General features: G+C 38.7%; 1 protein-coding gene across 1 annotated transcript; it reads right to left on the bottom strand.

Annotated features, from left to right (window-relative positions):
- Nucleotides 1-2,640: 2,640 nt before the first annotated feature.
- On the bottom strand, nucleotides 2,641-10,975 carry LOC124259274 (arrestin domain-containing protein 3-like). Its single transcript, XM_046693379.1, has 6 exons — nucleotides 10,831-10,975; nucleotides 6,741-6,875; nucleotides 5,095-5,321; nucleotides 4,683-4,865; nucleotides 3,601-3,763; nucleotides 2,641-2,813 (listed from the first exon to the last, which is right to left on the bottom strand). The coding sequence occupies exons 1-6, from the start codon at nucleotides 10,973-10,975 to the stop codon at nucleotides 2,641-2,643; spliced, it is 1,026 nt and encodes a 341-aa protein (XP_046549335.1).
- Between the last annotated feature and the right edge of the window lie 4,387 nt (nucleotides 10,976-15,362).

Genomic DNA, 15,362 nt, shown 5'->3' with positions numbered 1-15,362 from the left:
TCACTCTCTCCGTGCCCCTTATATATATTACCGTGAAGACCAACTGTTTGTCAAGGTTATCAAATTCTCAACAGAAGGCCAGAGCTACATGGGCGATCCTTTGCTCTTAAGTACCGTGCGATTCGTAAGATGCACAGGGCTGAATGCCAACAGACCAAGCCTATTTTTAATAAAGTCTTCACTGAAGATGTGTTCAATCGTGTTTCTCTCCTGATAGAAACAGATAGATGGTCACACAATATTGTTTTCCTAAATGAAATATACAGACTTTAGGTGACTGTGGCATGGAAGGATGGAAGGCAAATGACCATAGTTCAAGTTTTTTATTTCTCCATACATGACCTCTGATCAGATGTAAATTGTTCTTCCATACAAACATGTTTGAATTTTAAAATATACATTAAATAGTAAACATCAAAATAACATAAAAAACATCGATACATATACATATTGACATATATAACAATAGGCATGGTCATCAGTATCCCCCTCCACAGTGTTCTGTTCCTATTTTGAAAAAAATTCATGAGAAAATCTGTTCCCATAGGGGACAAAGTGCAAAAAGTCAAGAAGCGCATGACAAGGGCCATACTTCTGTAACAAATTCGGTTTCCGTTTTTGAACTGTATCAAGAAATTCATGTCCTGAAAATATATAACAAATTTGGTTTCCCTATCTTTGAGAAAATCTGTACCCATCATCTCGCATGGACGGACGGACGGACGGAGGGACTCATGGACGGGGGGTAATAATGCAGCAGCTAACTAACGAAGTATGGTTCATGTCGGTCTCAGTCACTTCTAGTGTCAGTTTTACATACTAGGTTATCTCCCTTTACGCACCGACCAGGTTTACCTTGTCGTCGTACCTCGTCAGTTATGTGATCATCAGTGGTAATCTGATAACAGATAAATAAATTGATGAATGCTACGTTTGCCTTTCCTCAAAGTTTGGAAACAATGGAGATACATGTATCACAAAATTCCTATATTCTATCAAGTTCCAGATCGCGTCTCGAAAATATACAAGACCAATTCATGATTGTCTGGAAGTTGCTGTTTGCTTACCTCGCAGCATGAGAGTAACGTTGCCCATATCACAATATCTCAATGATTTATATATTTGCATATCTCCGTATTTGCATATCTACAAGGCATTCGCTTAAAAGGTGAGCGCAACAAACACATGCAAAGGCAATTTATCTGTTCACCCGAAAACTCATGGGATCATAAGGTGCATGGAATTTATGAAATCTTATCGAACATCATTTTGACAGTGATGAGTCAAATTTTAACATTTCAAAAAATGCTCCGAACGTTAAAAACCCTCGAAAGCTTCACAATAACAATGTTCTAATCACGATCAATGTTAATATCTGATTTTTCAATGGACGCCATTATGCACATCATCAGAATGTTGAAGATTGTTGAACAAACCCATTTGGAGACTAGGACATCATTTGATTTTATATTAAAAAACTTTCTATATGTTTCAGATATTTGTTTTCTTTTTATAATTTCTTAAACAGGTACGTTTTGAGTTACTTTCCTGCGCAAGAAAGACGGATTTAAACTGAAAAAAAGCATTCGTTTTGGAGTATAACATCGAAACGTTTTGAGATCATATTCTACAACTGAAACTTGTCAATGTTTAAACTGATTTGGTGCCCTTTGCTGTTTCCATGAGAGCATCGTGGACTTAATCCGTGTACAGGTTACGATATATGATCTTGGTCAAGTTCATATGTGAAGTCATAATCATGACAACGTTTCGCAGACAACCCTGTGCTGTTCTATATTTCGAGAACATCGGAAATACGTATGGCAATATCATTACAGTTTTAATATGGGTATATTGGTTCATGTAAATATATTGATACAGAACAAAGAAGTGCAATCTTCCTGTTTTGTTTTTATATTGGGCTCTGCTAAGGAAAGTAACCTGTACGTGGATTAAGTCCATAAATTATGACGCAGAAAACCACAGACGAAACTTTATAAGTGGCCCCCTAACCAGCTTTTGTCCCCGCAGTGGATACTGAAATACTCTAAATACAAAGGATTCTTGTCAACTTATCAAGACTTAAGTACATTATTATGCCGTGACTATTTGTGGAGTTACCCTCTCTTTCTCTATGTATATAACCTCTCTTTCTGCTATGTGTAAAAAGAAAAAGTGAACAAAATAAAACCTTTTTCTACCAGTATCAGACAATCGATCAGTTTAATCTGCATAACTAAAAATAATTCAATCACAATAATGATTACTACTATCTTAGGAGGTATTGGGAAACTAAAATCGAACATTTATTAACACAAAGATTGAAACAAATAATGTAACTGTCCGTTATTCAGCACTAAACCGACTGGTGGGTTTGCCTGAAGTATCACATTGTTACAGATATTAGTTATGCATCTAGATGAAGATGCATCTACTGAGAAGTAGCTGAAATCTTAGCTGTGCACATTGTTACAGATACTAGTTATGCATCTAGATGAAGATGCATCTACTGAGAAGTAGCTGAAATCTTAGCTGTGCACATTGTTACAGATACTACTTATACTAGCAATAAATATGTTATCTACTGGTGAGAGACTGAATGCTGCAGTTTTGTTACAGCTACTGGCAATGATGATGTATCTACTGCGGAGGAGCTGAAGTCTCTTTGTCCCCAGTTGCAGACTCAGCTGTTGATCCCTCGTTGTAGTAAGCATACATTGGAGCATAGTCCGTGTCTCCTTTGGTATACTCAGTGTCGTCCACATCTTTTATGTTCACCTTGCCAAACGTACTCTCGGCATAGGTTGGTGTTGCTGAAACGACAATTCATTAAAAAATTACTTTTCAGGCGAGGAAAAATACATGGATTATACTTACAAAGAACATGCTCAAACATACTTGTAACTGACATGGATCTCTTGTTAATACAACGAATAAGAAGATGGGTTCAGTGTTGGAAATATATTGACTTAACTATCAATGTTTGTCTTCTGATTGGTTTGTTGGTAAAAGCTGTACTCAGCAATGTCCCAGTTATACGGTGGCGGTCTCTAAATAATCGAGTCTGGATCAGACAATCCAGTGAGCATTGATCTACCCAAATTGGAACCGATGACATGTGTCAACCAAGTCAGCGAGCCTGACCACCCGATCCTGTTAGTCGCCTCTTACGGCAAGCAGGCGTTACTAAAGATCAATTCTGACTCTTATCTTCACGGGTTAACTACCGATGTATCTGAATGAACAAAACATATGACACAGAAGATGACTGGAAATGCTGGGATGCCCGTAATCTTTGTTTCTTACTGTCAGCTGACTTTTGATAAAGAGCATCCGACGTGGGCTAAGATACTGAACACTTCTTCGAAGCAAAGGAAGGTGAAAATAGCTCTTTTTGGTTGCTTTAACAATGTAGCGAATTTCTGACATTGAGTTTGATCTCTCGGTTTACAGATTATTATTATAATATACTGTATTTTTTAGGGTTGTAAGAGCGACAAACGTCACGATTCGTCTTCAACATACGACGTTAAGTTTAGTGTATTTGCCAAGGACCTGGTTGTAGATTTCAGGAAGTATCACAGAAACAGGAAGACTCACGCTGTGATGTGGATGGAGCAAAAGCCTGTGCTCTCTCCTGATGAAGGTGCGACTGGCTTGGACCCTGCCTTGGAGGAACAGATTCTCTGAGTGGAATAGTTCCGATGATTATTTTGAGCGGTATCTCTAACTGGTATGCGGGTCCAACGGGAACTACACAGAACTGCAACATAACAAACAGTAGTCCATAGATAAAAAAAATAAAGGTAATTTATATTTTGGCCACACCGACGGGTAAACTGTTAACAACAAGCAGCCCATTTGAATGCACGTTTATTTAGCTAAAAGGCGTCAAGAAATGTATTATTTCCTATAAGAAACAATTATAAATGTCGTATACGTCTGATTTGTAAGTAAAAACCTTTTACGTAAATGCCAGAACAATTACCCTCACAAAATACTGAATTCCAATGATTCGACATCCACTTAGTTCAGATGGCAGCAATGGTGGTATCGGTAGAAGGTCTCCATTCCATGTATCCGAGTCTCCAGGAAGAATTCCTCCGTGGGATATTTCCCCTATTTTCTTGGTATGTGTTACTGACTTAGTGGTTGCGTGATAACTGACATGCTAGAACAAAGAACATAGTCTATTGGCCTGGAGAAAATGGGATCAATGAATAAAGCGCCTCGGTCTAAAACGAGCCAAAATGTAAACATGAATTATCACACTCAGATTGTCGTCTACTTTATAAACGGGCGCATACTAACTGATTGTACAACATGATTCCTTACATTGAAATGACAAAAGTACCTAAATTTAAGCAAATGGCCAACCGTTATATGTTTTCATTCTTTTACAATATAAAATATATTTAGAATCACCAATACCTCGTCAAGAGAATAAGCGGTCTCTGCTGATGCAGATTCCAGTTAGAGTAAAAGGCTGAACAGTGATACAAGTTACATCATTGGATCCCTGAACACCAGGTGTTCTACCAGTACCATCACTCCCACAATGTTGACCCCAGTGTGATGTTTGTTATTGCCTGAGCTACCACAAGCAAGAGGAACTGTTGAGTTGAAAAGTAAATTGACTTTGAAAGTAAACATGTCTTATATACCACACTACTCTTATATACCATGTGTAGCTCTGCGCGTGACCTCCACATCCTCCTGTTACTGTGGTTGATGATCTCCGCTTTGATAGGAATAGATTCCCCCGGAACATAGCCACTTCGGTCAAGTTCAAACTTACAGCTGATTGGCCCAGATTTGCACCACAAGCAACATAGGTTAATTTCGTCTTCTCCTCGTGAAGCTTTCTGCAATCATAAATATGCAAATATTCTTGCATTTCTATTTCGTTAATTAATTCGATTCAAAATAATTTGCAATAATGCCCTGAAAACACATGAACAAATCTTCTTTTTTACAACAATCAAGGATCTTACAACTGTGTATTATCCTTGCATGGTCCGTATTTGATCATTACTTCAAGTTGTTTACGTTAACAATGAAATGGAATAATTTTGCGGAGTATCTCTCACTTACCCTCGTTCCGGGGCGATCGTTGAGGTCGAGTTTATCGGCAACTGTAAAAACCTTTTTCGTTGTGTGGTTAAACTTCCATGGCTTGTCAATGGTACCTTTGATCCAGTACCTTATTTTCCCCGCATAACTCTCAAACGAGGAAGGTAGAGGTCCTGGCAGCCGGTGTCGGAACGGATATGTATAACTTCCTGCGGGTAGAGTAGGGTTGTCTCCCCCTTGTCCCGACGCTACAAAATGTGAATGGTAAATATTGAGTCTTTTGAGATTTAGACTGCTTTATTGCAGGAAGCTGTACGTGTAATCTAGAGCTGTATTTTTGTCGAGATGTGTTTTCGTTTTCAGGCAGACGTTTTTATGAAAAATACGTAAGTACACAGATATTTTGTCAATACGAATATTATTATCTATATCGCTGATGCTTTAACGTAACCTCTTTACAATATGTAGTGGCCACATATTCCGACGTGTAACCGTAACAACAATAACATGACATGCATGACATGTTTAACATATCCGTACAAGAATCCCACTTACATTATGTTGTTAGCATTGTATGTGTAAAGGGGCGGTGTGGTAGCCAAGAGGTTGAAGCGTTCATTCGTCACGCTGACGATCTTCGCTTCCCAACGTGGGTACAATGTGTGAAGCCCATTTCTGGTGTCCCCTGCCGTGATATTGCTGGAATATTGCTTCAAGAGGCGTAAAACTAACTCACTCACAATATAAGAAAACTAAATTTCACCTCTTATCTCTATTGAACCTCTCCTAAATATGCTGAACTGAACATGCTGAGGTTCTTACCAAGAAACATCTGATTACTGCATCTTATTGAGACAATACCTGCACATTTGATTCGCAGTTTCATATTCTGTTTGTGCGTTCTCGATTGTCCCCCGAAACAAGTGGTTGTACAAGTGAAAGGAAGAACAACAGGGAAACTTATATGAACAGAACTGAATATCAACGATGGAAAGAGCTGTTAGCGAAAAGGGTAAGCATGTCCTATCCTTCGCAGAGACATGGTCTATCACACGGCGTGCATGACACTGTAAGTGTTTGTTTGTTGTCAGACGTCTCACAGCACAACTTCTGCCATGCAACCTCAAACAAACAATTAGCAAACAAACTCGACCAAACTACCCCTACAGTGGTATGCATCTATGTATATGGCTTGATGGCTGCTGGTGTGTGAGAAGTAGTTCTTGAATACAATGGCCTTGATCCGGGGTCTGTCCCACAAAGTTATCGTAGCACTATGTTGATCGCAACTCCTATTCTTTAACATAGAGTTGCGACAGTCAGGACTTTCCGATCGCTCTGTGGAACGGGGTCCCGGATCTTTGCACACAATTTCATTATACTATCATACAGCACTTCTTTGATTGGCATTCTAGAAGTTGGGTAGATGAAGAATGAGGAGTATTTTTATGGATATACAACTTCTTTACTCTGTATAGGCGACGTTTCGACATAGATTCTAATATCGTTGTCAAGCAAGTGCTTGAATAAAGAAGTTGTATATCCATAAAAATAGTCCTCATTTTTTATCATTCAGCAGGTGATGACCACAGGTAAGCCATTATCTGACTGCATTAAAGGTAACACATTTGAATGATAATAATGTGAAGTGTAGCAGACTTTCATACCTTTACCAAATAAAACCATTTCAAAGTTAAGGTAGGTTTCATTTGCTCTGTAGTACTCCGTGTAGGTTTGGTCTCCCACCTTCTTAAGCTCTTTCCATTCCACTTCCGCGCCACCGTAGAAATGAAGTCTGATGCCTGGCAAGAGCAAATATTATCATCTGATATTATACTCAGTCGTATTTGTATAATTACAAAAATACAATATATTGTAAAGGAGATTTCAAATACCCTCTAAGTCTGATCTGGATAAGTAGGTCAATCATCTAGTGAGTGAGTGAGTGAGTTTAGTTTTACGAAATATTCCAGCTATATGTGTCAATAATCTAGTGAGTGAGTACGTTAAGGTTTTAAGTCACATCGGCAGTATTTCAGCCATATTGTGACTGACTGACTGAGTTTGGTTTTACGCCGCTTTTAGCAATAATTCCAGCAACATCCTGGCGAGGGACACCAGAAATGGGCTTCACACATTTACCCATGTGGGGATTCGAACCCGGGTCTTCGGCGTGACGAGCCAACGCTTTAATCACTAGGCTACCCCACCGCCCCGCCATATTGTGACTAAATCAAGTGATAGAATTACAAATTTAAAGGTAAAAGATAAAAACCTGTCAACAGTAAAACAGCTAGATTATCACAGACATAAATTTTAAAACTAGTAATTAAATTTTAACATTGTATCTATACATGACAAGACAATATATAAACAGGCTATAGATTGCCAACAACCGAAGGTAGATCACCATGGGGGTCTATAGTCTAGCATGATGTCAATTGGATACATACAACAAATCTAATATGGGACAGCGGCTTTTCACTGTCATTTATATTTTCAGATCTATCTTTACCATCGAGGTAGGGTACACTCAGCCTTTCGCCAACACCTGGCATCATTGGATTCCCTATTTGATAGTAATGAATATGTGCCCATGATATAGTCGGGATTAACTCAAATCTTGTGGATCAGATGTTTGATGGGCATCTAGAAGTTGGTAGGGTAATACAACACAGTTGATATGGAAGTGCAACTTCTTTATTATTCACACAAGACGTTTCTGAGCTAATACTTGCCCCTTCATCAGGTGAATGATGAAGGGGCAAGTCAATCAATCAATCTTTATTTCAGTACTTAAAAAGGCCACAAGCCTGTAGTACATTTAAAGTTTACATTTATAAATTCTTTTCTGTAAAAATACTTTTTCTTAATCTCATAGCGAAATAGATGTACATTGCCAGATTCTGTAATAGTGATGCGGTAGTATCTGTTGGGGGCGCGGTGGGCGAACTGGCTAAAGCGCCAGGCTAGTGATCCAGCGAGCGTGAGGTGACGGGATCGAGCCCACCTGTGACCGGGTGTAAAAACCTTGGAGTCAACTTTGTGTGCAGACTCTTTCAGTGTTGTCACAACCCCTAGTGTACAGTACACAACCCTGTGCACTTAAAAGAACCCACGAATCCGTTGGTATATGACCAGATGGTGGCCACATGAATACGTGCAAACACCCAGTTGCGGGTACAGCAACGTGCAGTAAAACTTGGACAAAGTACTGTGACTATGTGTCCCAGTCCACCCAGCTGTGAATGGGTACCTCGTAAGGATGGGAATGCCCCGTTAACTCGGTGCGCCTAGTCTCTGCAAGAGTTGTATGCTCCCAAGGGAGTTGAGATTGACAATGCGATGTGCCGTTGAGATTGACGTCCAGTGAACGAGGGGAAAACAAAGCGCCTTTGAGCAGCTGAGCTGAGCTGGATATCGGCGCTATACAAATGTATGTATGTATGTATGTATGTAATAGTGAAATTAATGTTCTTACACTTGGATGCTTATAATAGTATAGCTTCAGGTAGATCGTTCGTAGAGTCGTATAAACAGGACAGATTAGAAGGAAATGTAGTTCATCCTTAACAGTATTCATATTACATAATTGACATATTCTGGGTTTTTTCTCTCTGTATACCTGTATACCTGCCAGTTTCAATAAATAATGCATGGGAAGAGCAACGAAAACGAGAGAGAGGTAGGTATACGGAACTTCTTTACGTCGATATTTGCTATATAGTCTTCAAAACGTAGGTGCGATTTCCATTGCTTATAGTATAAACAATTTCGGATAGAAGTAGTGATTCCGACCAAGACTGGAAATAGATATCTTTCATTCTTTGTGTAAATGATATGATAAAATTTGCATGTAACTGAACATTGTGATTACACCACACATAACCATAACCAGTTTTGTACAACAACTCTCTAATATCAGTCACCCAATTTCTTTTCCCATTTTCGTCAAGTATTCGCCGAGAAACGTCGTGTGTAAATGATAAAGAAGTTGCACATCCATATCAAGTGTGTTGTATCAAATCTTGTGAATGTGAAAAAGGTTTTGTCGCTTTTGTTATCAATCACAATCAAATTGCAAGGGTACCAGGTGTTCTAAACACCGTGAGCAAATCCTGGCCTACTGGTGTCAACAGCCACAAACACATACAAAGGCAAATTGTCCACCTGAAAAATATCCCCAAAACAAGAAAACCACACGCTGACATATGATAAACCTAGAAATAGAGAATTTTGAAGGACATAATTCTTTCACTGATCAGTTAAATTTGGAAATGCCCTCTACATGTCTACCATACAATGTCTATCTCGACTGAACAACTTCTGGGCTCGACATAAAGGAAAAGGGTCGAACCCGGGTCCTGCGAATGCTATAACCACTGGGCTGACTCAACGCCCCTCTTGCTGTCTTGTGAGTAGAAAAGTCAAGTAGCTTTTGAAGAGATACGATTTGTAGAAAACATTTTAGGCTAACTTCATCAAATCAGCAACAACTCAAACCCTATTTAACACTTCATGTGAGTGGTCATCCAACCAGGCATTAGTTAACATTAACTAGAACACATCATGGAATGTGTCCAGAACACGAATAGTTGTAATTGTATTGTAACACACTGTAAAAGGCTGATAATTTCAGCTTCAGCGGTACGTGAGCCCACGTCATTCAAAGTCTATTTATTTGTACTATGTTTTTAAATCGTATATGTGTTCCTTTAATCCATGGCTAATTTGCTCAAAATCGCTAACATCTGAAGGGATGGTATAGATCCAGCAAGAGTAGCAAAAGTACTGTACGTCCCCATGGCCTCTAGCTATGGTGATCTACCTTCAGTTGTTGGCGATCTATCGCCCATTTTTATATTGTATTGTTGCAAGTTTAATTATTGTTTTATACTGGACAAAATAAGTTAGGTGTATTGGTATTTTTATTATTGATATTTCATCAGTGTGTCAATGAATAAATAGATCATTATTCATAATTTCAAAATTTACATATATCCCTAACTATTTTTGTCCAGTATATTATGATAAATTGCTAGTTTTAGGTGTTAATCTATGATAGTCTAGTTATTTTACTCTCCTTTGTCAAAAGATATTTATTTTGTCAAATCTTATATATTTCTCCTAGTCACGATATGGCTAAAATAATGCCGATGTGAGTTTAAATTTTAACTCTCTCACTCGCTCGGCTTCAGCTCGCAAGAGCGCGCACACACACAAACATGCATTCACATACCAACAAAAGTATGCAAATTGCAAATGTTGCTTGGTTACTAGTTCCCCAGTTTTGGTTCATTGCCACTGGATACCTTCAGTTCAAAGAAGACAAAATATTTCATTATCTCTGATCATCAAAACGCACGAATTCACCAAAAGTCAGATTTGGCTAGCTTCATTGAATAATATTCAACGTTTTGATTTCTGCTTCAGAAAGAGCAATACCCTCCTCATAAGTATAAGTTCAACTTGTCGTCATGAAAACAAATCAAACAAATCATAGATAATAGAAAAAGAATTTAAATCAGCAAAAGTTCGCCAAGTTCGGAGTTCTGTTTCGGAAACGAGTGGATATGTTGATCGATTTACCACCCACCCCTCAAACAGGGGGAAACAAACGGGGATTTTTTTAAACAATTAACTGTTCCCATAATAAATTTTGTGATATCGTAATTGTCACTGAAACGTCTATGTGGTGGCATATTGTCTTTTACTATTCTAGCAATTGTCCAAATGTGTGATAATGCAAGAACTTACCTCTCATTTTCATTTTGTCTTTCAATTCCACCTTTACATGACCCTTGACGTCGTCGTACGGTGAGTACACTCCCTCGGGATTATCTAACGTTATTGTAAATGTTTTCAGTTTCCCGATGGTTGGGAATGCTGCGTGGCAAGACATGATCCATTCGTTTATGATGGACGGTTGTGGATACTTGGTTTAATATACAATCATTGCGACATATCACGGTGCGGCAAAACACTGCATTGATGACAAAAGAAAAAAACAGAACCATGGCCCATTCACATGTGAGTGGAAATTTTCTACCATCGTTCCGCGTCTCTCTCACAAACACACAGTGCCTTGTCTCTTTGGCGTATTTTTGGCAACGGGGTTAGGCGGTTGACGTCTGGGCTTGGGAAATTACCGACACCCTTTGTGTACACAGGTTACACTAACCTGTGTATAAGCCTGCACGTGTATGCAGAATTATTCAATTCATCCAGACACATTGCGAAATTCAATGTTTACAGGTATTGTTTTGGAAGGGTAACAACCACAGCGACAACAACAAAACATCCATGCTTGCAAACACGTTCATAGCGCGACACGAAAAAGAACCTTTTCAAGAGTCTGAAGGTTTTCTACCATTTTATACACTTTATACCAATATATTCTTTAAAAAGACAAAACACTTATAGTACTATATATGAATTTCTCATGTCTGCATACACTGAGAGTGATTTGTGCGGGTTGAATAAATATGGCTAAACAATTATACATCCATAAAATACATCCATACTATTTACCATGAAATGAATTTAGTATTTAATAAGTTATTTCGCCTGTATGCTCTAGTGCTGTTTGAGTTTGGTGAGAAATACATAAACAAAATTACTGGGTTAAGATCGATTACGTTTCAGTTCATATATTTACGCCAATGCCAGTTACATGAAAAACAGTTCTCTAATGAAAGCGAACACTATGGCCTGGTTTGTGCGTCCTTTTGTGCTTTTTCTGGCATACATTAAATGGTTAATAGTGTTCTGATCGATCCGGATGACTAAATGACAATTGACTTCCACTTGACATGGATATGCGTCTCGTTTTTTCAAACAGGTAAAGAGTAAATAGGTACAAATGTAGTTACATACATTCTTTTGAATGCATGAGATTTTTCGCAAGTGGGTAAAATATTGTAAGAGACATGAATTGTTAGTGCAAGTGTTTATCCGACACATGAGGTTGATTCCGCTTTCCTTTGTCCCTTACCAATCCTTATCATAACCCTTGTCAGGGTGCCGTTGTACAAAACGATCTTAGCGCTAAGATGACCGTAACTCCCATACCTTAACATACACTTAAAGTAGCTTTAGCGCAAAGGCCGTTTTGTACAACGGGACCCAGCGCAATAAACGAGAGGGTAGTCCATCTCCATTTTTCGTGGCAGTGAATTATTACATTTTTATTACATATTACAGTGATACGGTTGATTACGGTATGACGTATTTGTATATGACGGACATTATTACTATGAACTATGTAATTGGACAACCAAACGAGGTGTGTGCAACCAGACTCGTTATTGTTTCCGACGTGTATCTGGACATATCCGGAAATGGTGTCTCCAGCCTGATAAAATGGTATTCGAGAATTCATTCACAAAAAGGTAAAGTACACGCTGGATGTGGAAGAACAATTGTGAAGTCTTCCTGGTCACTCCCTACTGATAAACGCTACCTACTTGTGTATTTGGTTTAAATACAGCCTGTAAGCATGGAATGAATTCCACACTCGAAACTGTTAAGCATGATTTGTATATTATACTTTCACGTAGTTAAGTTCGGAACCTTTTAGTCACAGTCCCTAGTTGAACTGGAACCACCTGCATCAAACCGTTCAAATTTCATTCTTTCTAATGGTCATAATTCGCTGAATGATTGGTTGCTTAGACATGATAGCAATCTGTATTGTGGGTTAGAACCCAGCACCCGCCTTGGTATGTCGGCATCACTTCCATGCTGTGGTCTTAACTAAAGTGATGATCGTCTGAGACCTGTATCACTTTGGGCTTCCTACCAAAATCCACCCGTGAAGATCCGGGGTAGAATTGGTCTTCAGCAACCCATGTGCTTGCCATAAAAGGCGACTATGCTTGTCGTATGAGGCGACTAACGGGAGCGGGTGGTCAGATTCGCTGACTTGGTTGACACATGTCATCGGTTCCCAATTGTGCAGATCGATGCTCATGCAGATCGATGCTCATGCTGTTGATCACTGGATTGTCTGGTCAAGACTCGATTATTTACAGACCGCCACCATATAGCTGGAATATTGCTGAGTGCGGCGTAAAACTAAACTCACTCACTTACTCACTCCTACCAAAATCCACCCGTCGATGGAAGGGGTTTAACGTGAAGTGTTAAATAATTATTACTGGGGATTCGAACTTCCCATTTCGCTTATCACACTGAACTCAATACCTGTTCGACCACTGATGTCTTATCAATAGCAGCGAATGAATTTTAAGTTTCCTTGAAATCTGTGCCGATAACTCAGGTCTATGGATAAAAGTATGCTAAAACGCTTGCTTTGGAATGTTTCTTTATTGATATCGGAACTAATATGTGCAGTAGCATACAATGAACATACAATGTGTTCTACTTCGCTAAAAGAAAAAGATGGGTGTCTTAATATTGTCTGAACAATCGCCAACACCTGAAGGCACGATGTAAATCCAGCTAGGGTGCACGCAGGTAGAGAACGTAATGTCCCCATGGACCCTAGTATGGTGATCTACCTTCAGAACAGAACAGAAGTTTAGTCAGTAGTATTTGGGCCGTAAGGCCCTTGATACAGTTGACAAATACAATATAAATTACACGTGATCATACACATTTTAGTTTCATATTGATCTTATTTTAAATATTTAATTGATATAAATAGAGAATTTTTGTCCCGTGTAATACCATATTTATGAAACGCGTGAACGGTTTGGTATCTAACGAGCGAAAGCGAGGTAGATACCAATACTATTCACGAGTTTCATAAATATGGTATTACACGAGATATAGTTTAGTATTTTATTTATTACTCACCCAACATTAGCAAAATAATATCGAGCAAAGTACTTCTTTCCTAAGAATTCAACGAGTGTGATGGCTGACAGCTTTCCGCGAGTCTAGCAAGGTACTAATACTATTGTGACAGAGGTATTAGCATTGTGACGTCATAACTGTTAACCAATTTTATGTCATACGTACGGCACCACGTGATGTTATTACACCATGTGTAATAACATTGTAAAATTATTAAACAGTGATATCTTCAACGGGTGAGTAATAAATAGCTGTACATAATTCTTTTGTGACATGAAAATTGCCTGAATGGTTAGTGTGCCTCTGATTGTAGCTTCTGTAGTTCTGGCTTGATTATACTTGGCACAAGCAAACAAATACGTGGTTCTCGTCTTCATTATGGTTATAATTACAGAGTTCACAGATGGGGTTGATCGCCGTTGTATCTATTTGGTTCTTAGCTTGTTTATCTTTTAGTTTGTTAGCGAACTGGGCCCCGTTCCTCAAAGCAATCGTAGCGATACGACAGTCGTAAGTCTATGTTAAGGTTTGGGAGTTACGATCATCTTAGCTCTACCATCGCTTTGTGGAACGGGGCCCTGATCTACAGTCAGTTGCTGGTGACCCATAGCCCGTTTTCATATTGTAATGTTCCCTATAATAAAATCGTTTCACTACATGCTAGTTTTACCTTCTCTGTGACACTCTAGCACTTTTACTGGTCATCGGCAACAGGTTGCTAATTTCTAAATTTATTGATGTTTATTATGATAATTAATTGTTCTCTTCACGATATAGCTGAAATATTGCCGATGTGAAGATAAATATTAACTCACTCACTCACTCATATACTCTTTTCTTGACAAGATCATCCAGTCTTTGCTTACCAAAAACAACGATCAAAAGATCGGGGGATCAGTGATCAGCTGCTATGTATGTAACCATGTATGGTATTCCTATGATAAAAGAGTGAATTTTAATACCTTTATATATTTATGGAACGAATTTTCTTTGTTCTATTTACTGACAGTTGGTCCAGTAAACAAACCAGTTGAAGCGTAATAAACAATCTCTCCAAACAGCTAAATGATATGGATAAATCAATCCAAAGGGGAATGTGATGTGTTGACTGGCCAAACAGAATTGCGCAAGTCTTTGAACTGAGTTTTCATTTCTTCTTATGTTACAGAAAGACTGAGAATATTTATAAACGAAATGTTAGATGTAGTTTTTCAAAAGTAGCCTATTCATCTATTTGCAGGTCATAATCTGTGTATGCTTACTGGGGTCGACTGAATGACCATGAACAGAACATGGGCATTCCCATTACAACAATAGTAATCGACACATATACCATAGCGTGAGTCACAGGTTCGTGAAGTATCTGTACCTATACACCCGATGTTGAGCGGCTTGTCAGCTTGAAGGCTGTCTGTCTCGACAACAGTGGTTGACCTCTTGAGCCGTGCGTTACGTAACACAGTATGATT

The sequence above is a fragment of the Haliotis rubra genome, unplaced genomic scaffold, assembly GCF_003918875.1.
Source record: "Haliotis rubra isolate DU_JTF1 unplaced genomic scaffold, ASM391887v1 Scf716, whole genome shotgun sequence".
Taxonomy (NCBI): Eukaryota; Metazoa; Mollusca; class Gastropoda; order Lepetellida; family Haliotidae; genus Haliotis; species Haliotis rubra.
This window is presented reverse-complemented; position numbering and strand designations above follow the sequence as displayed.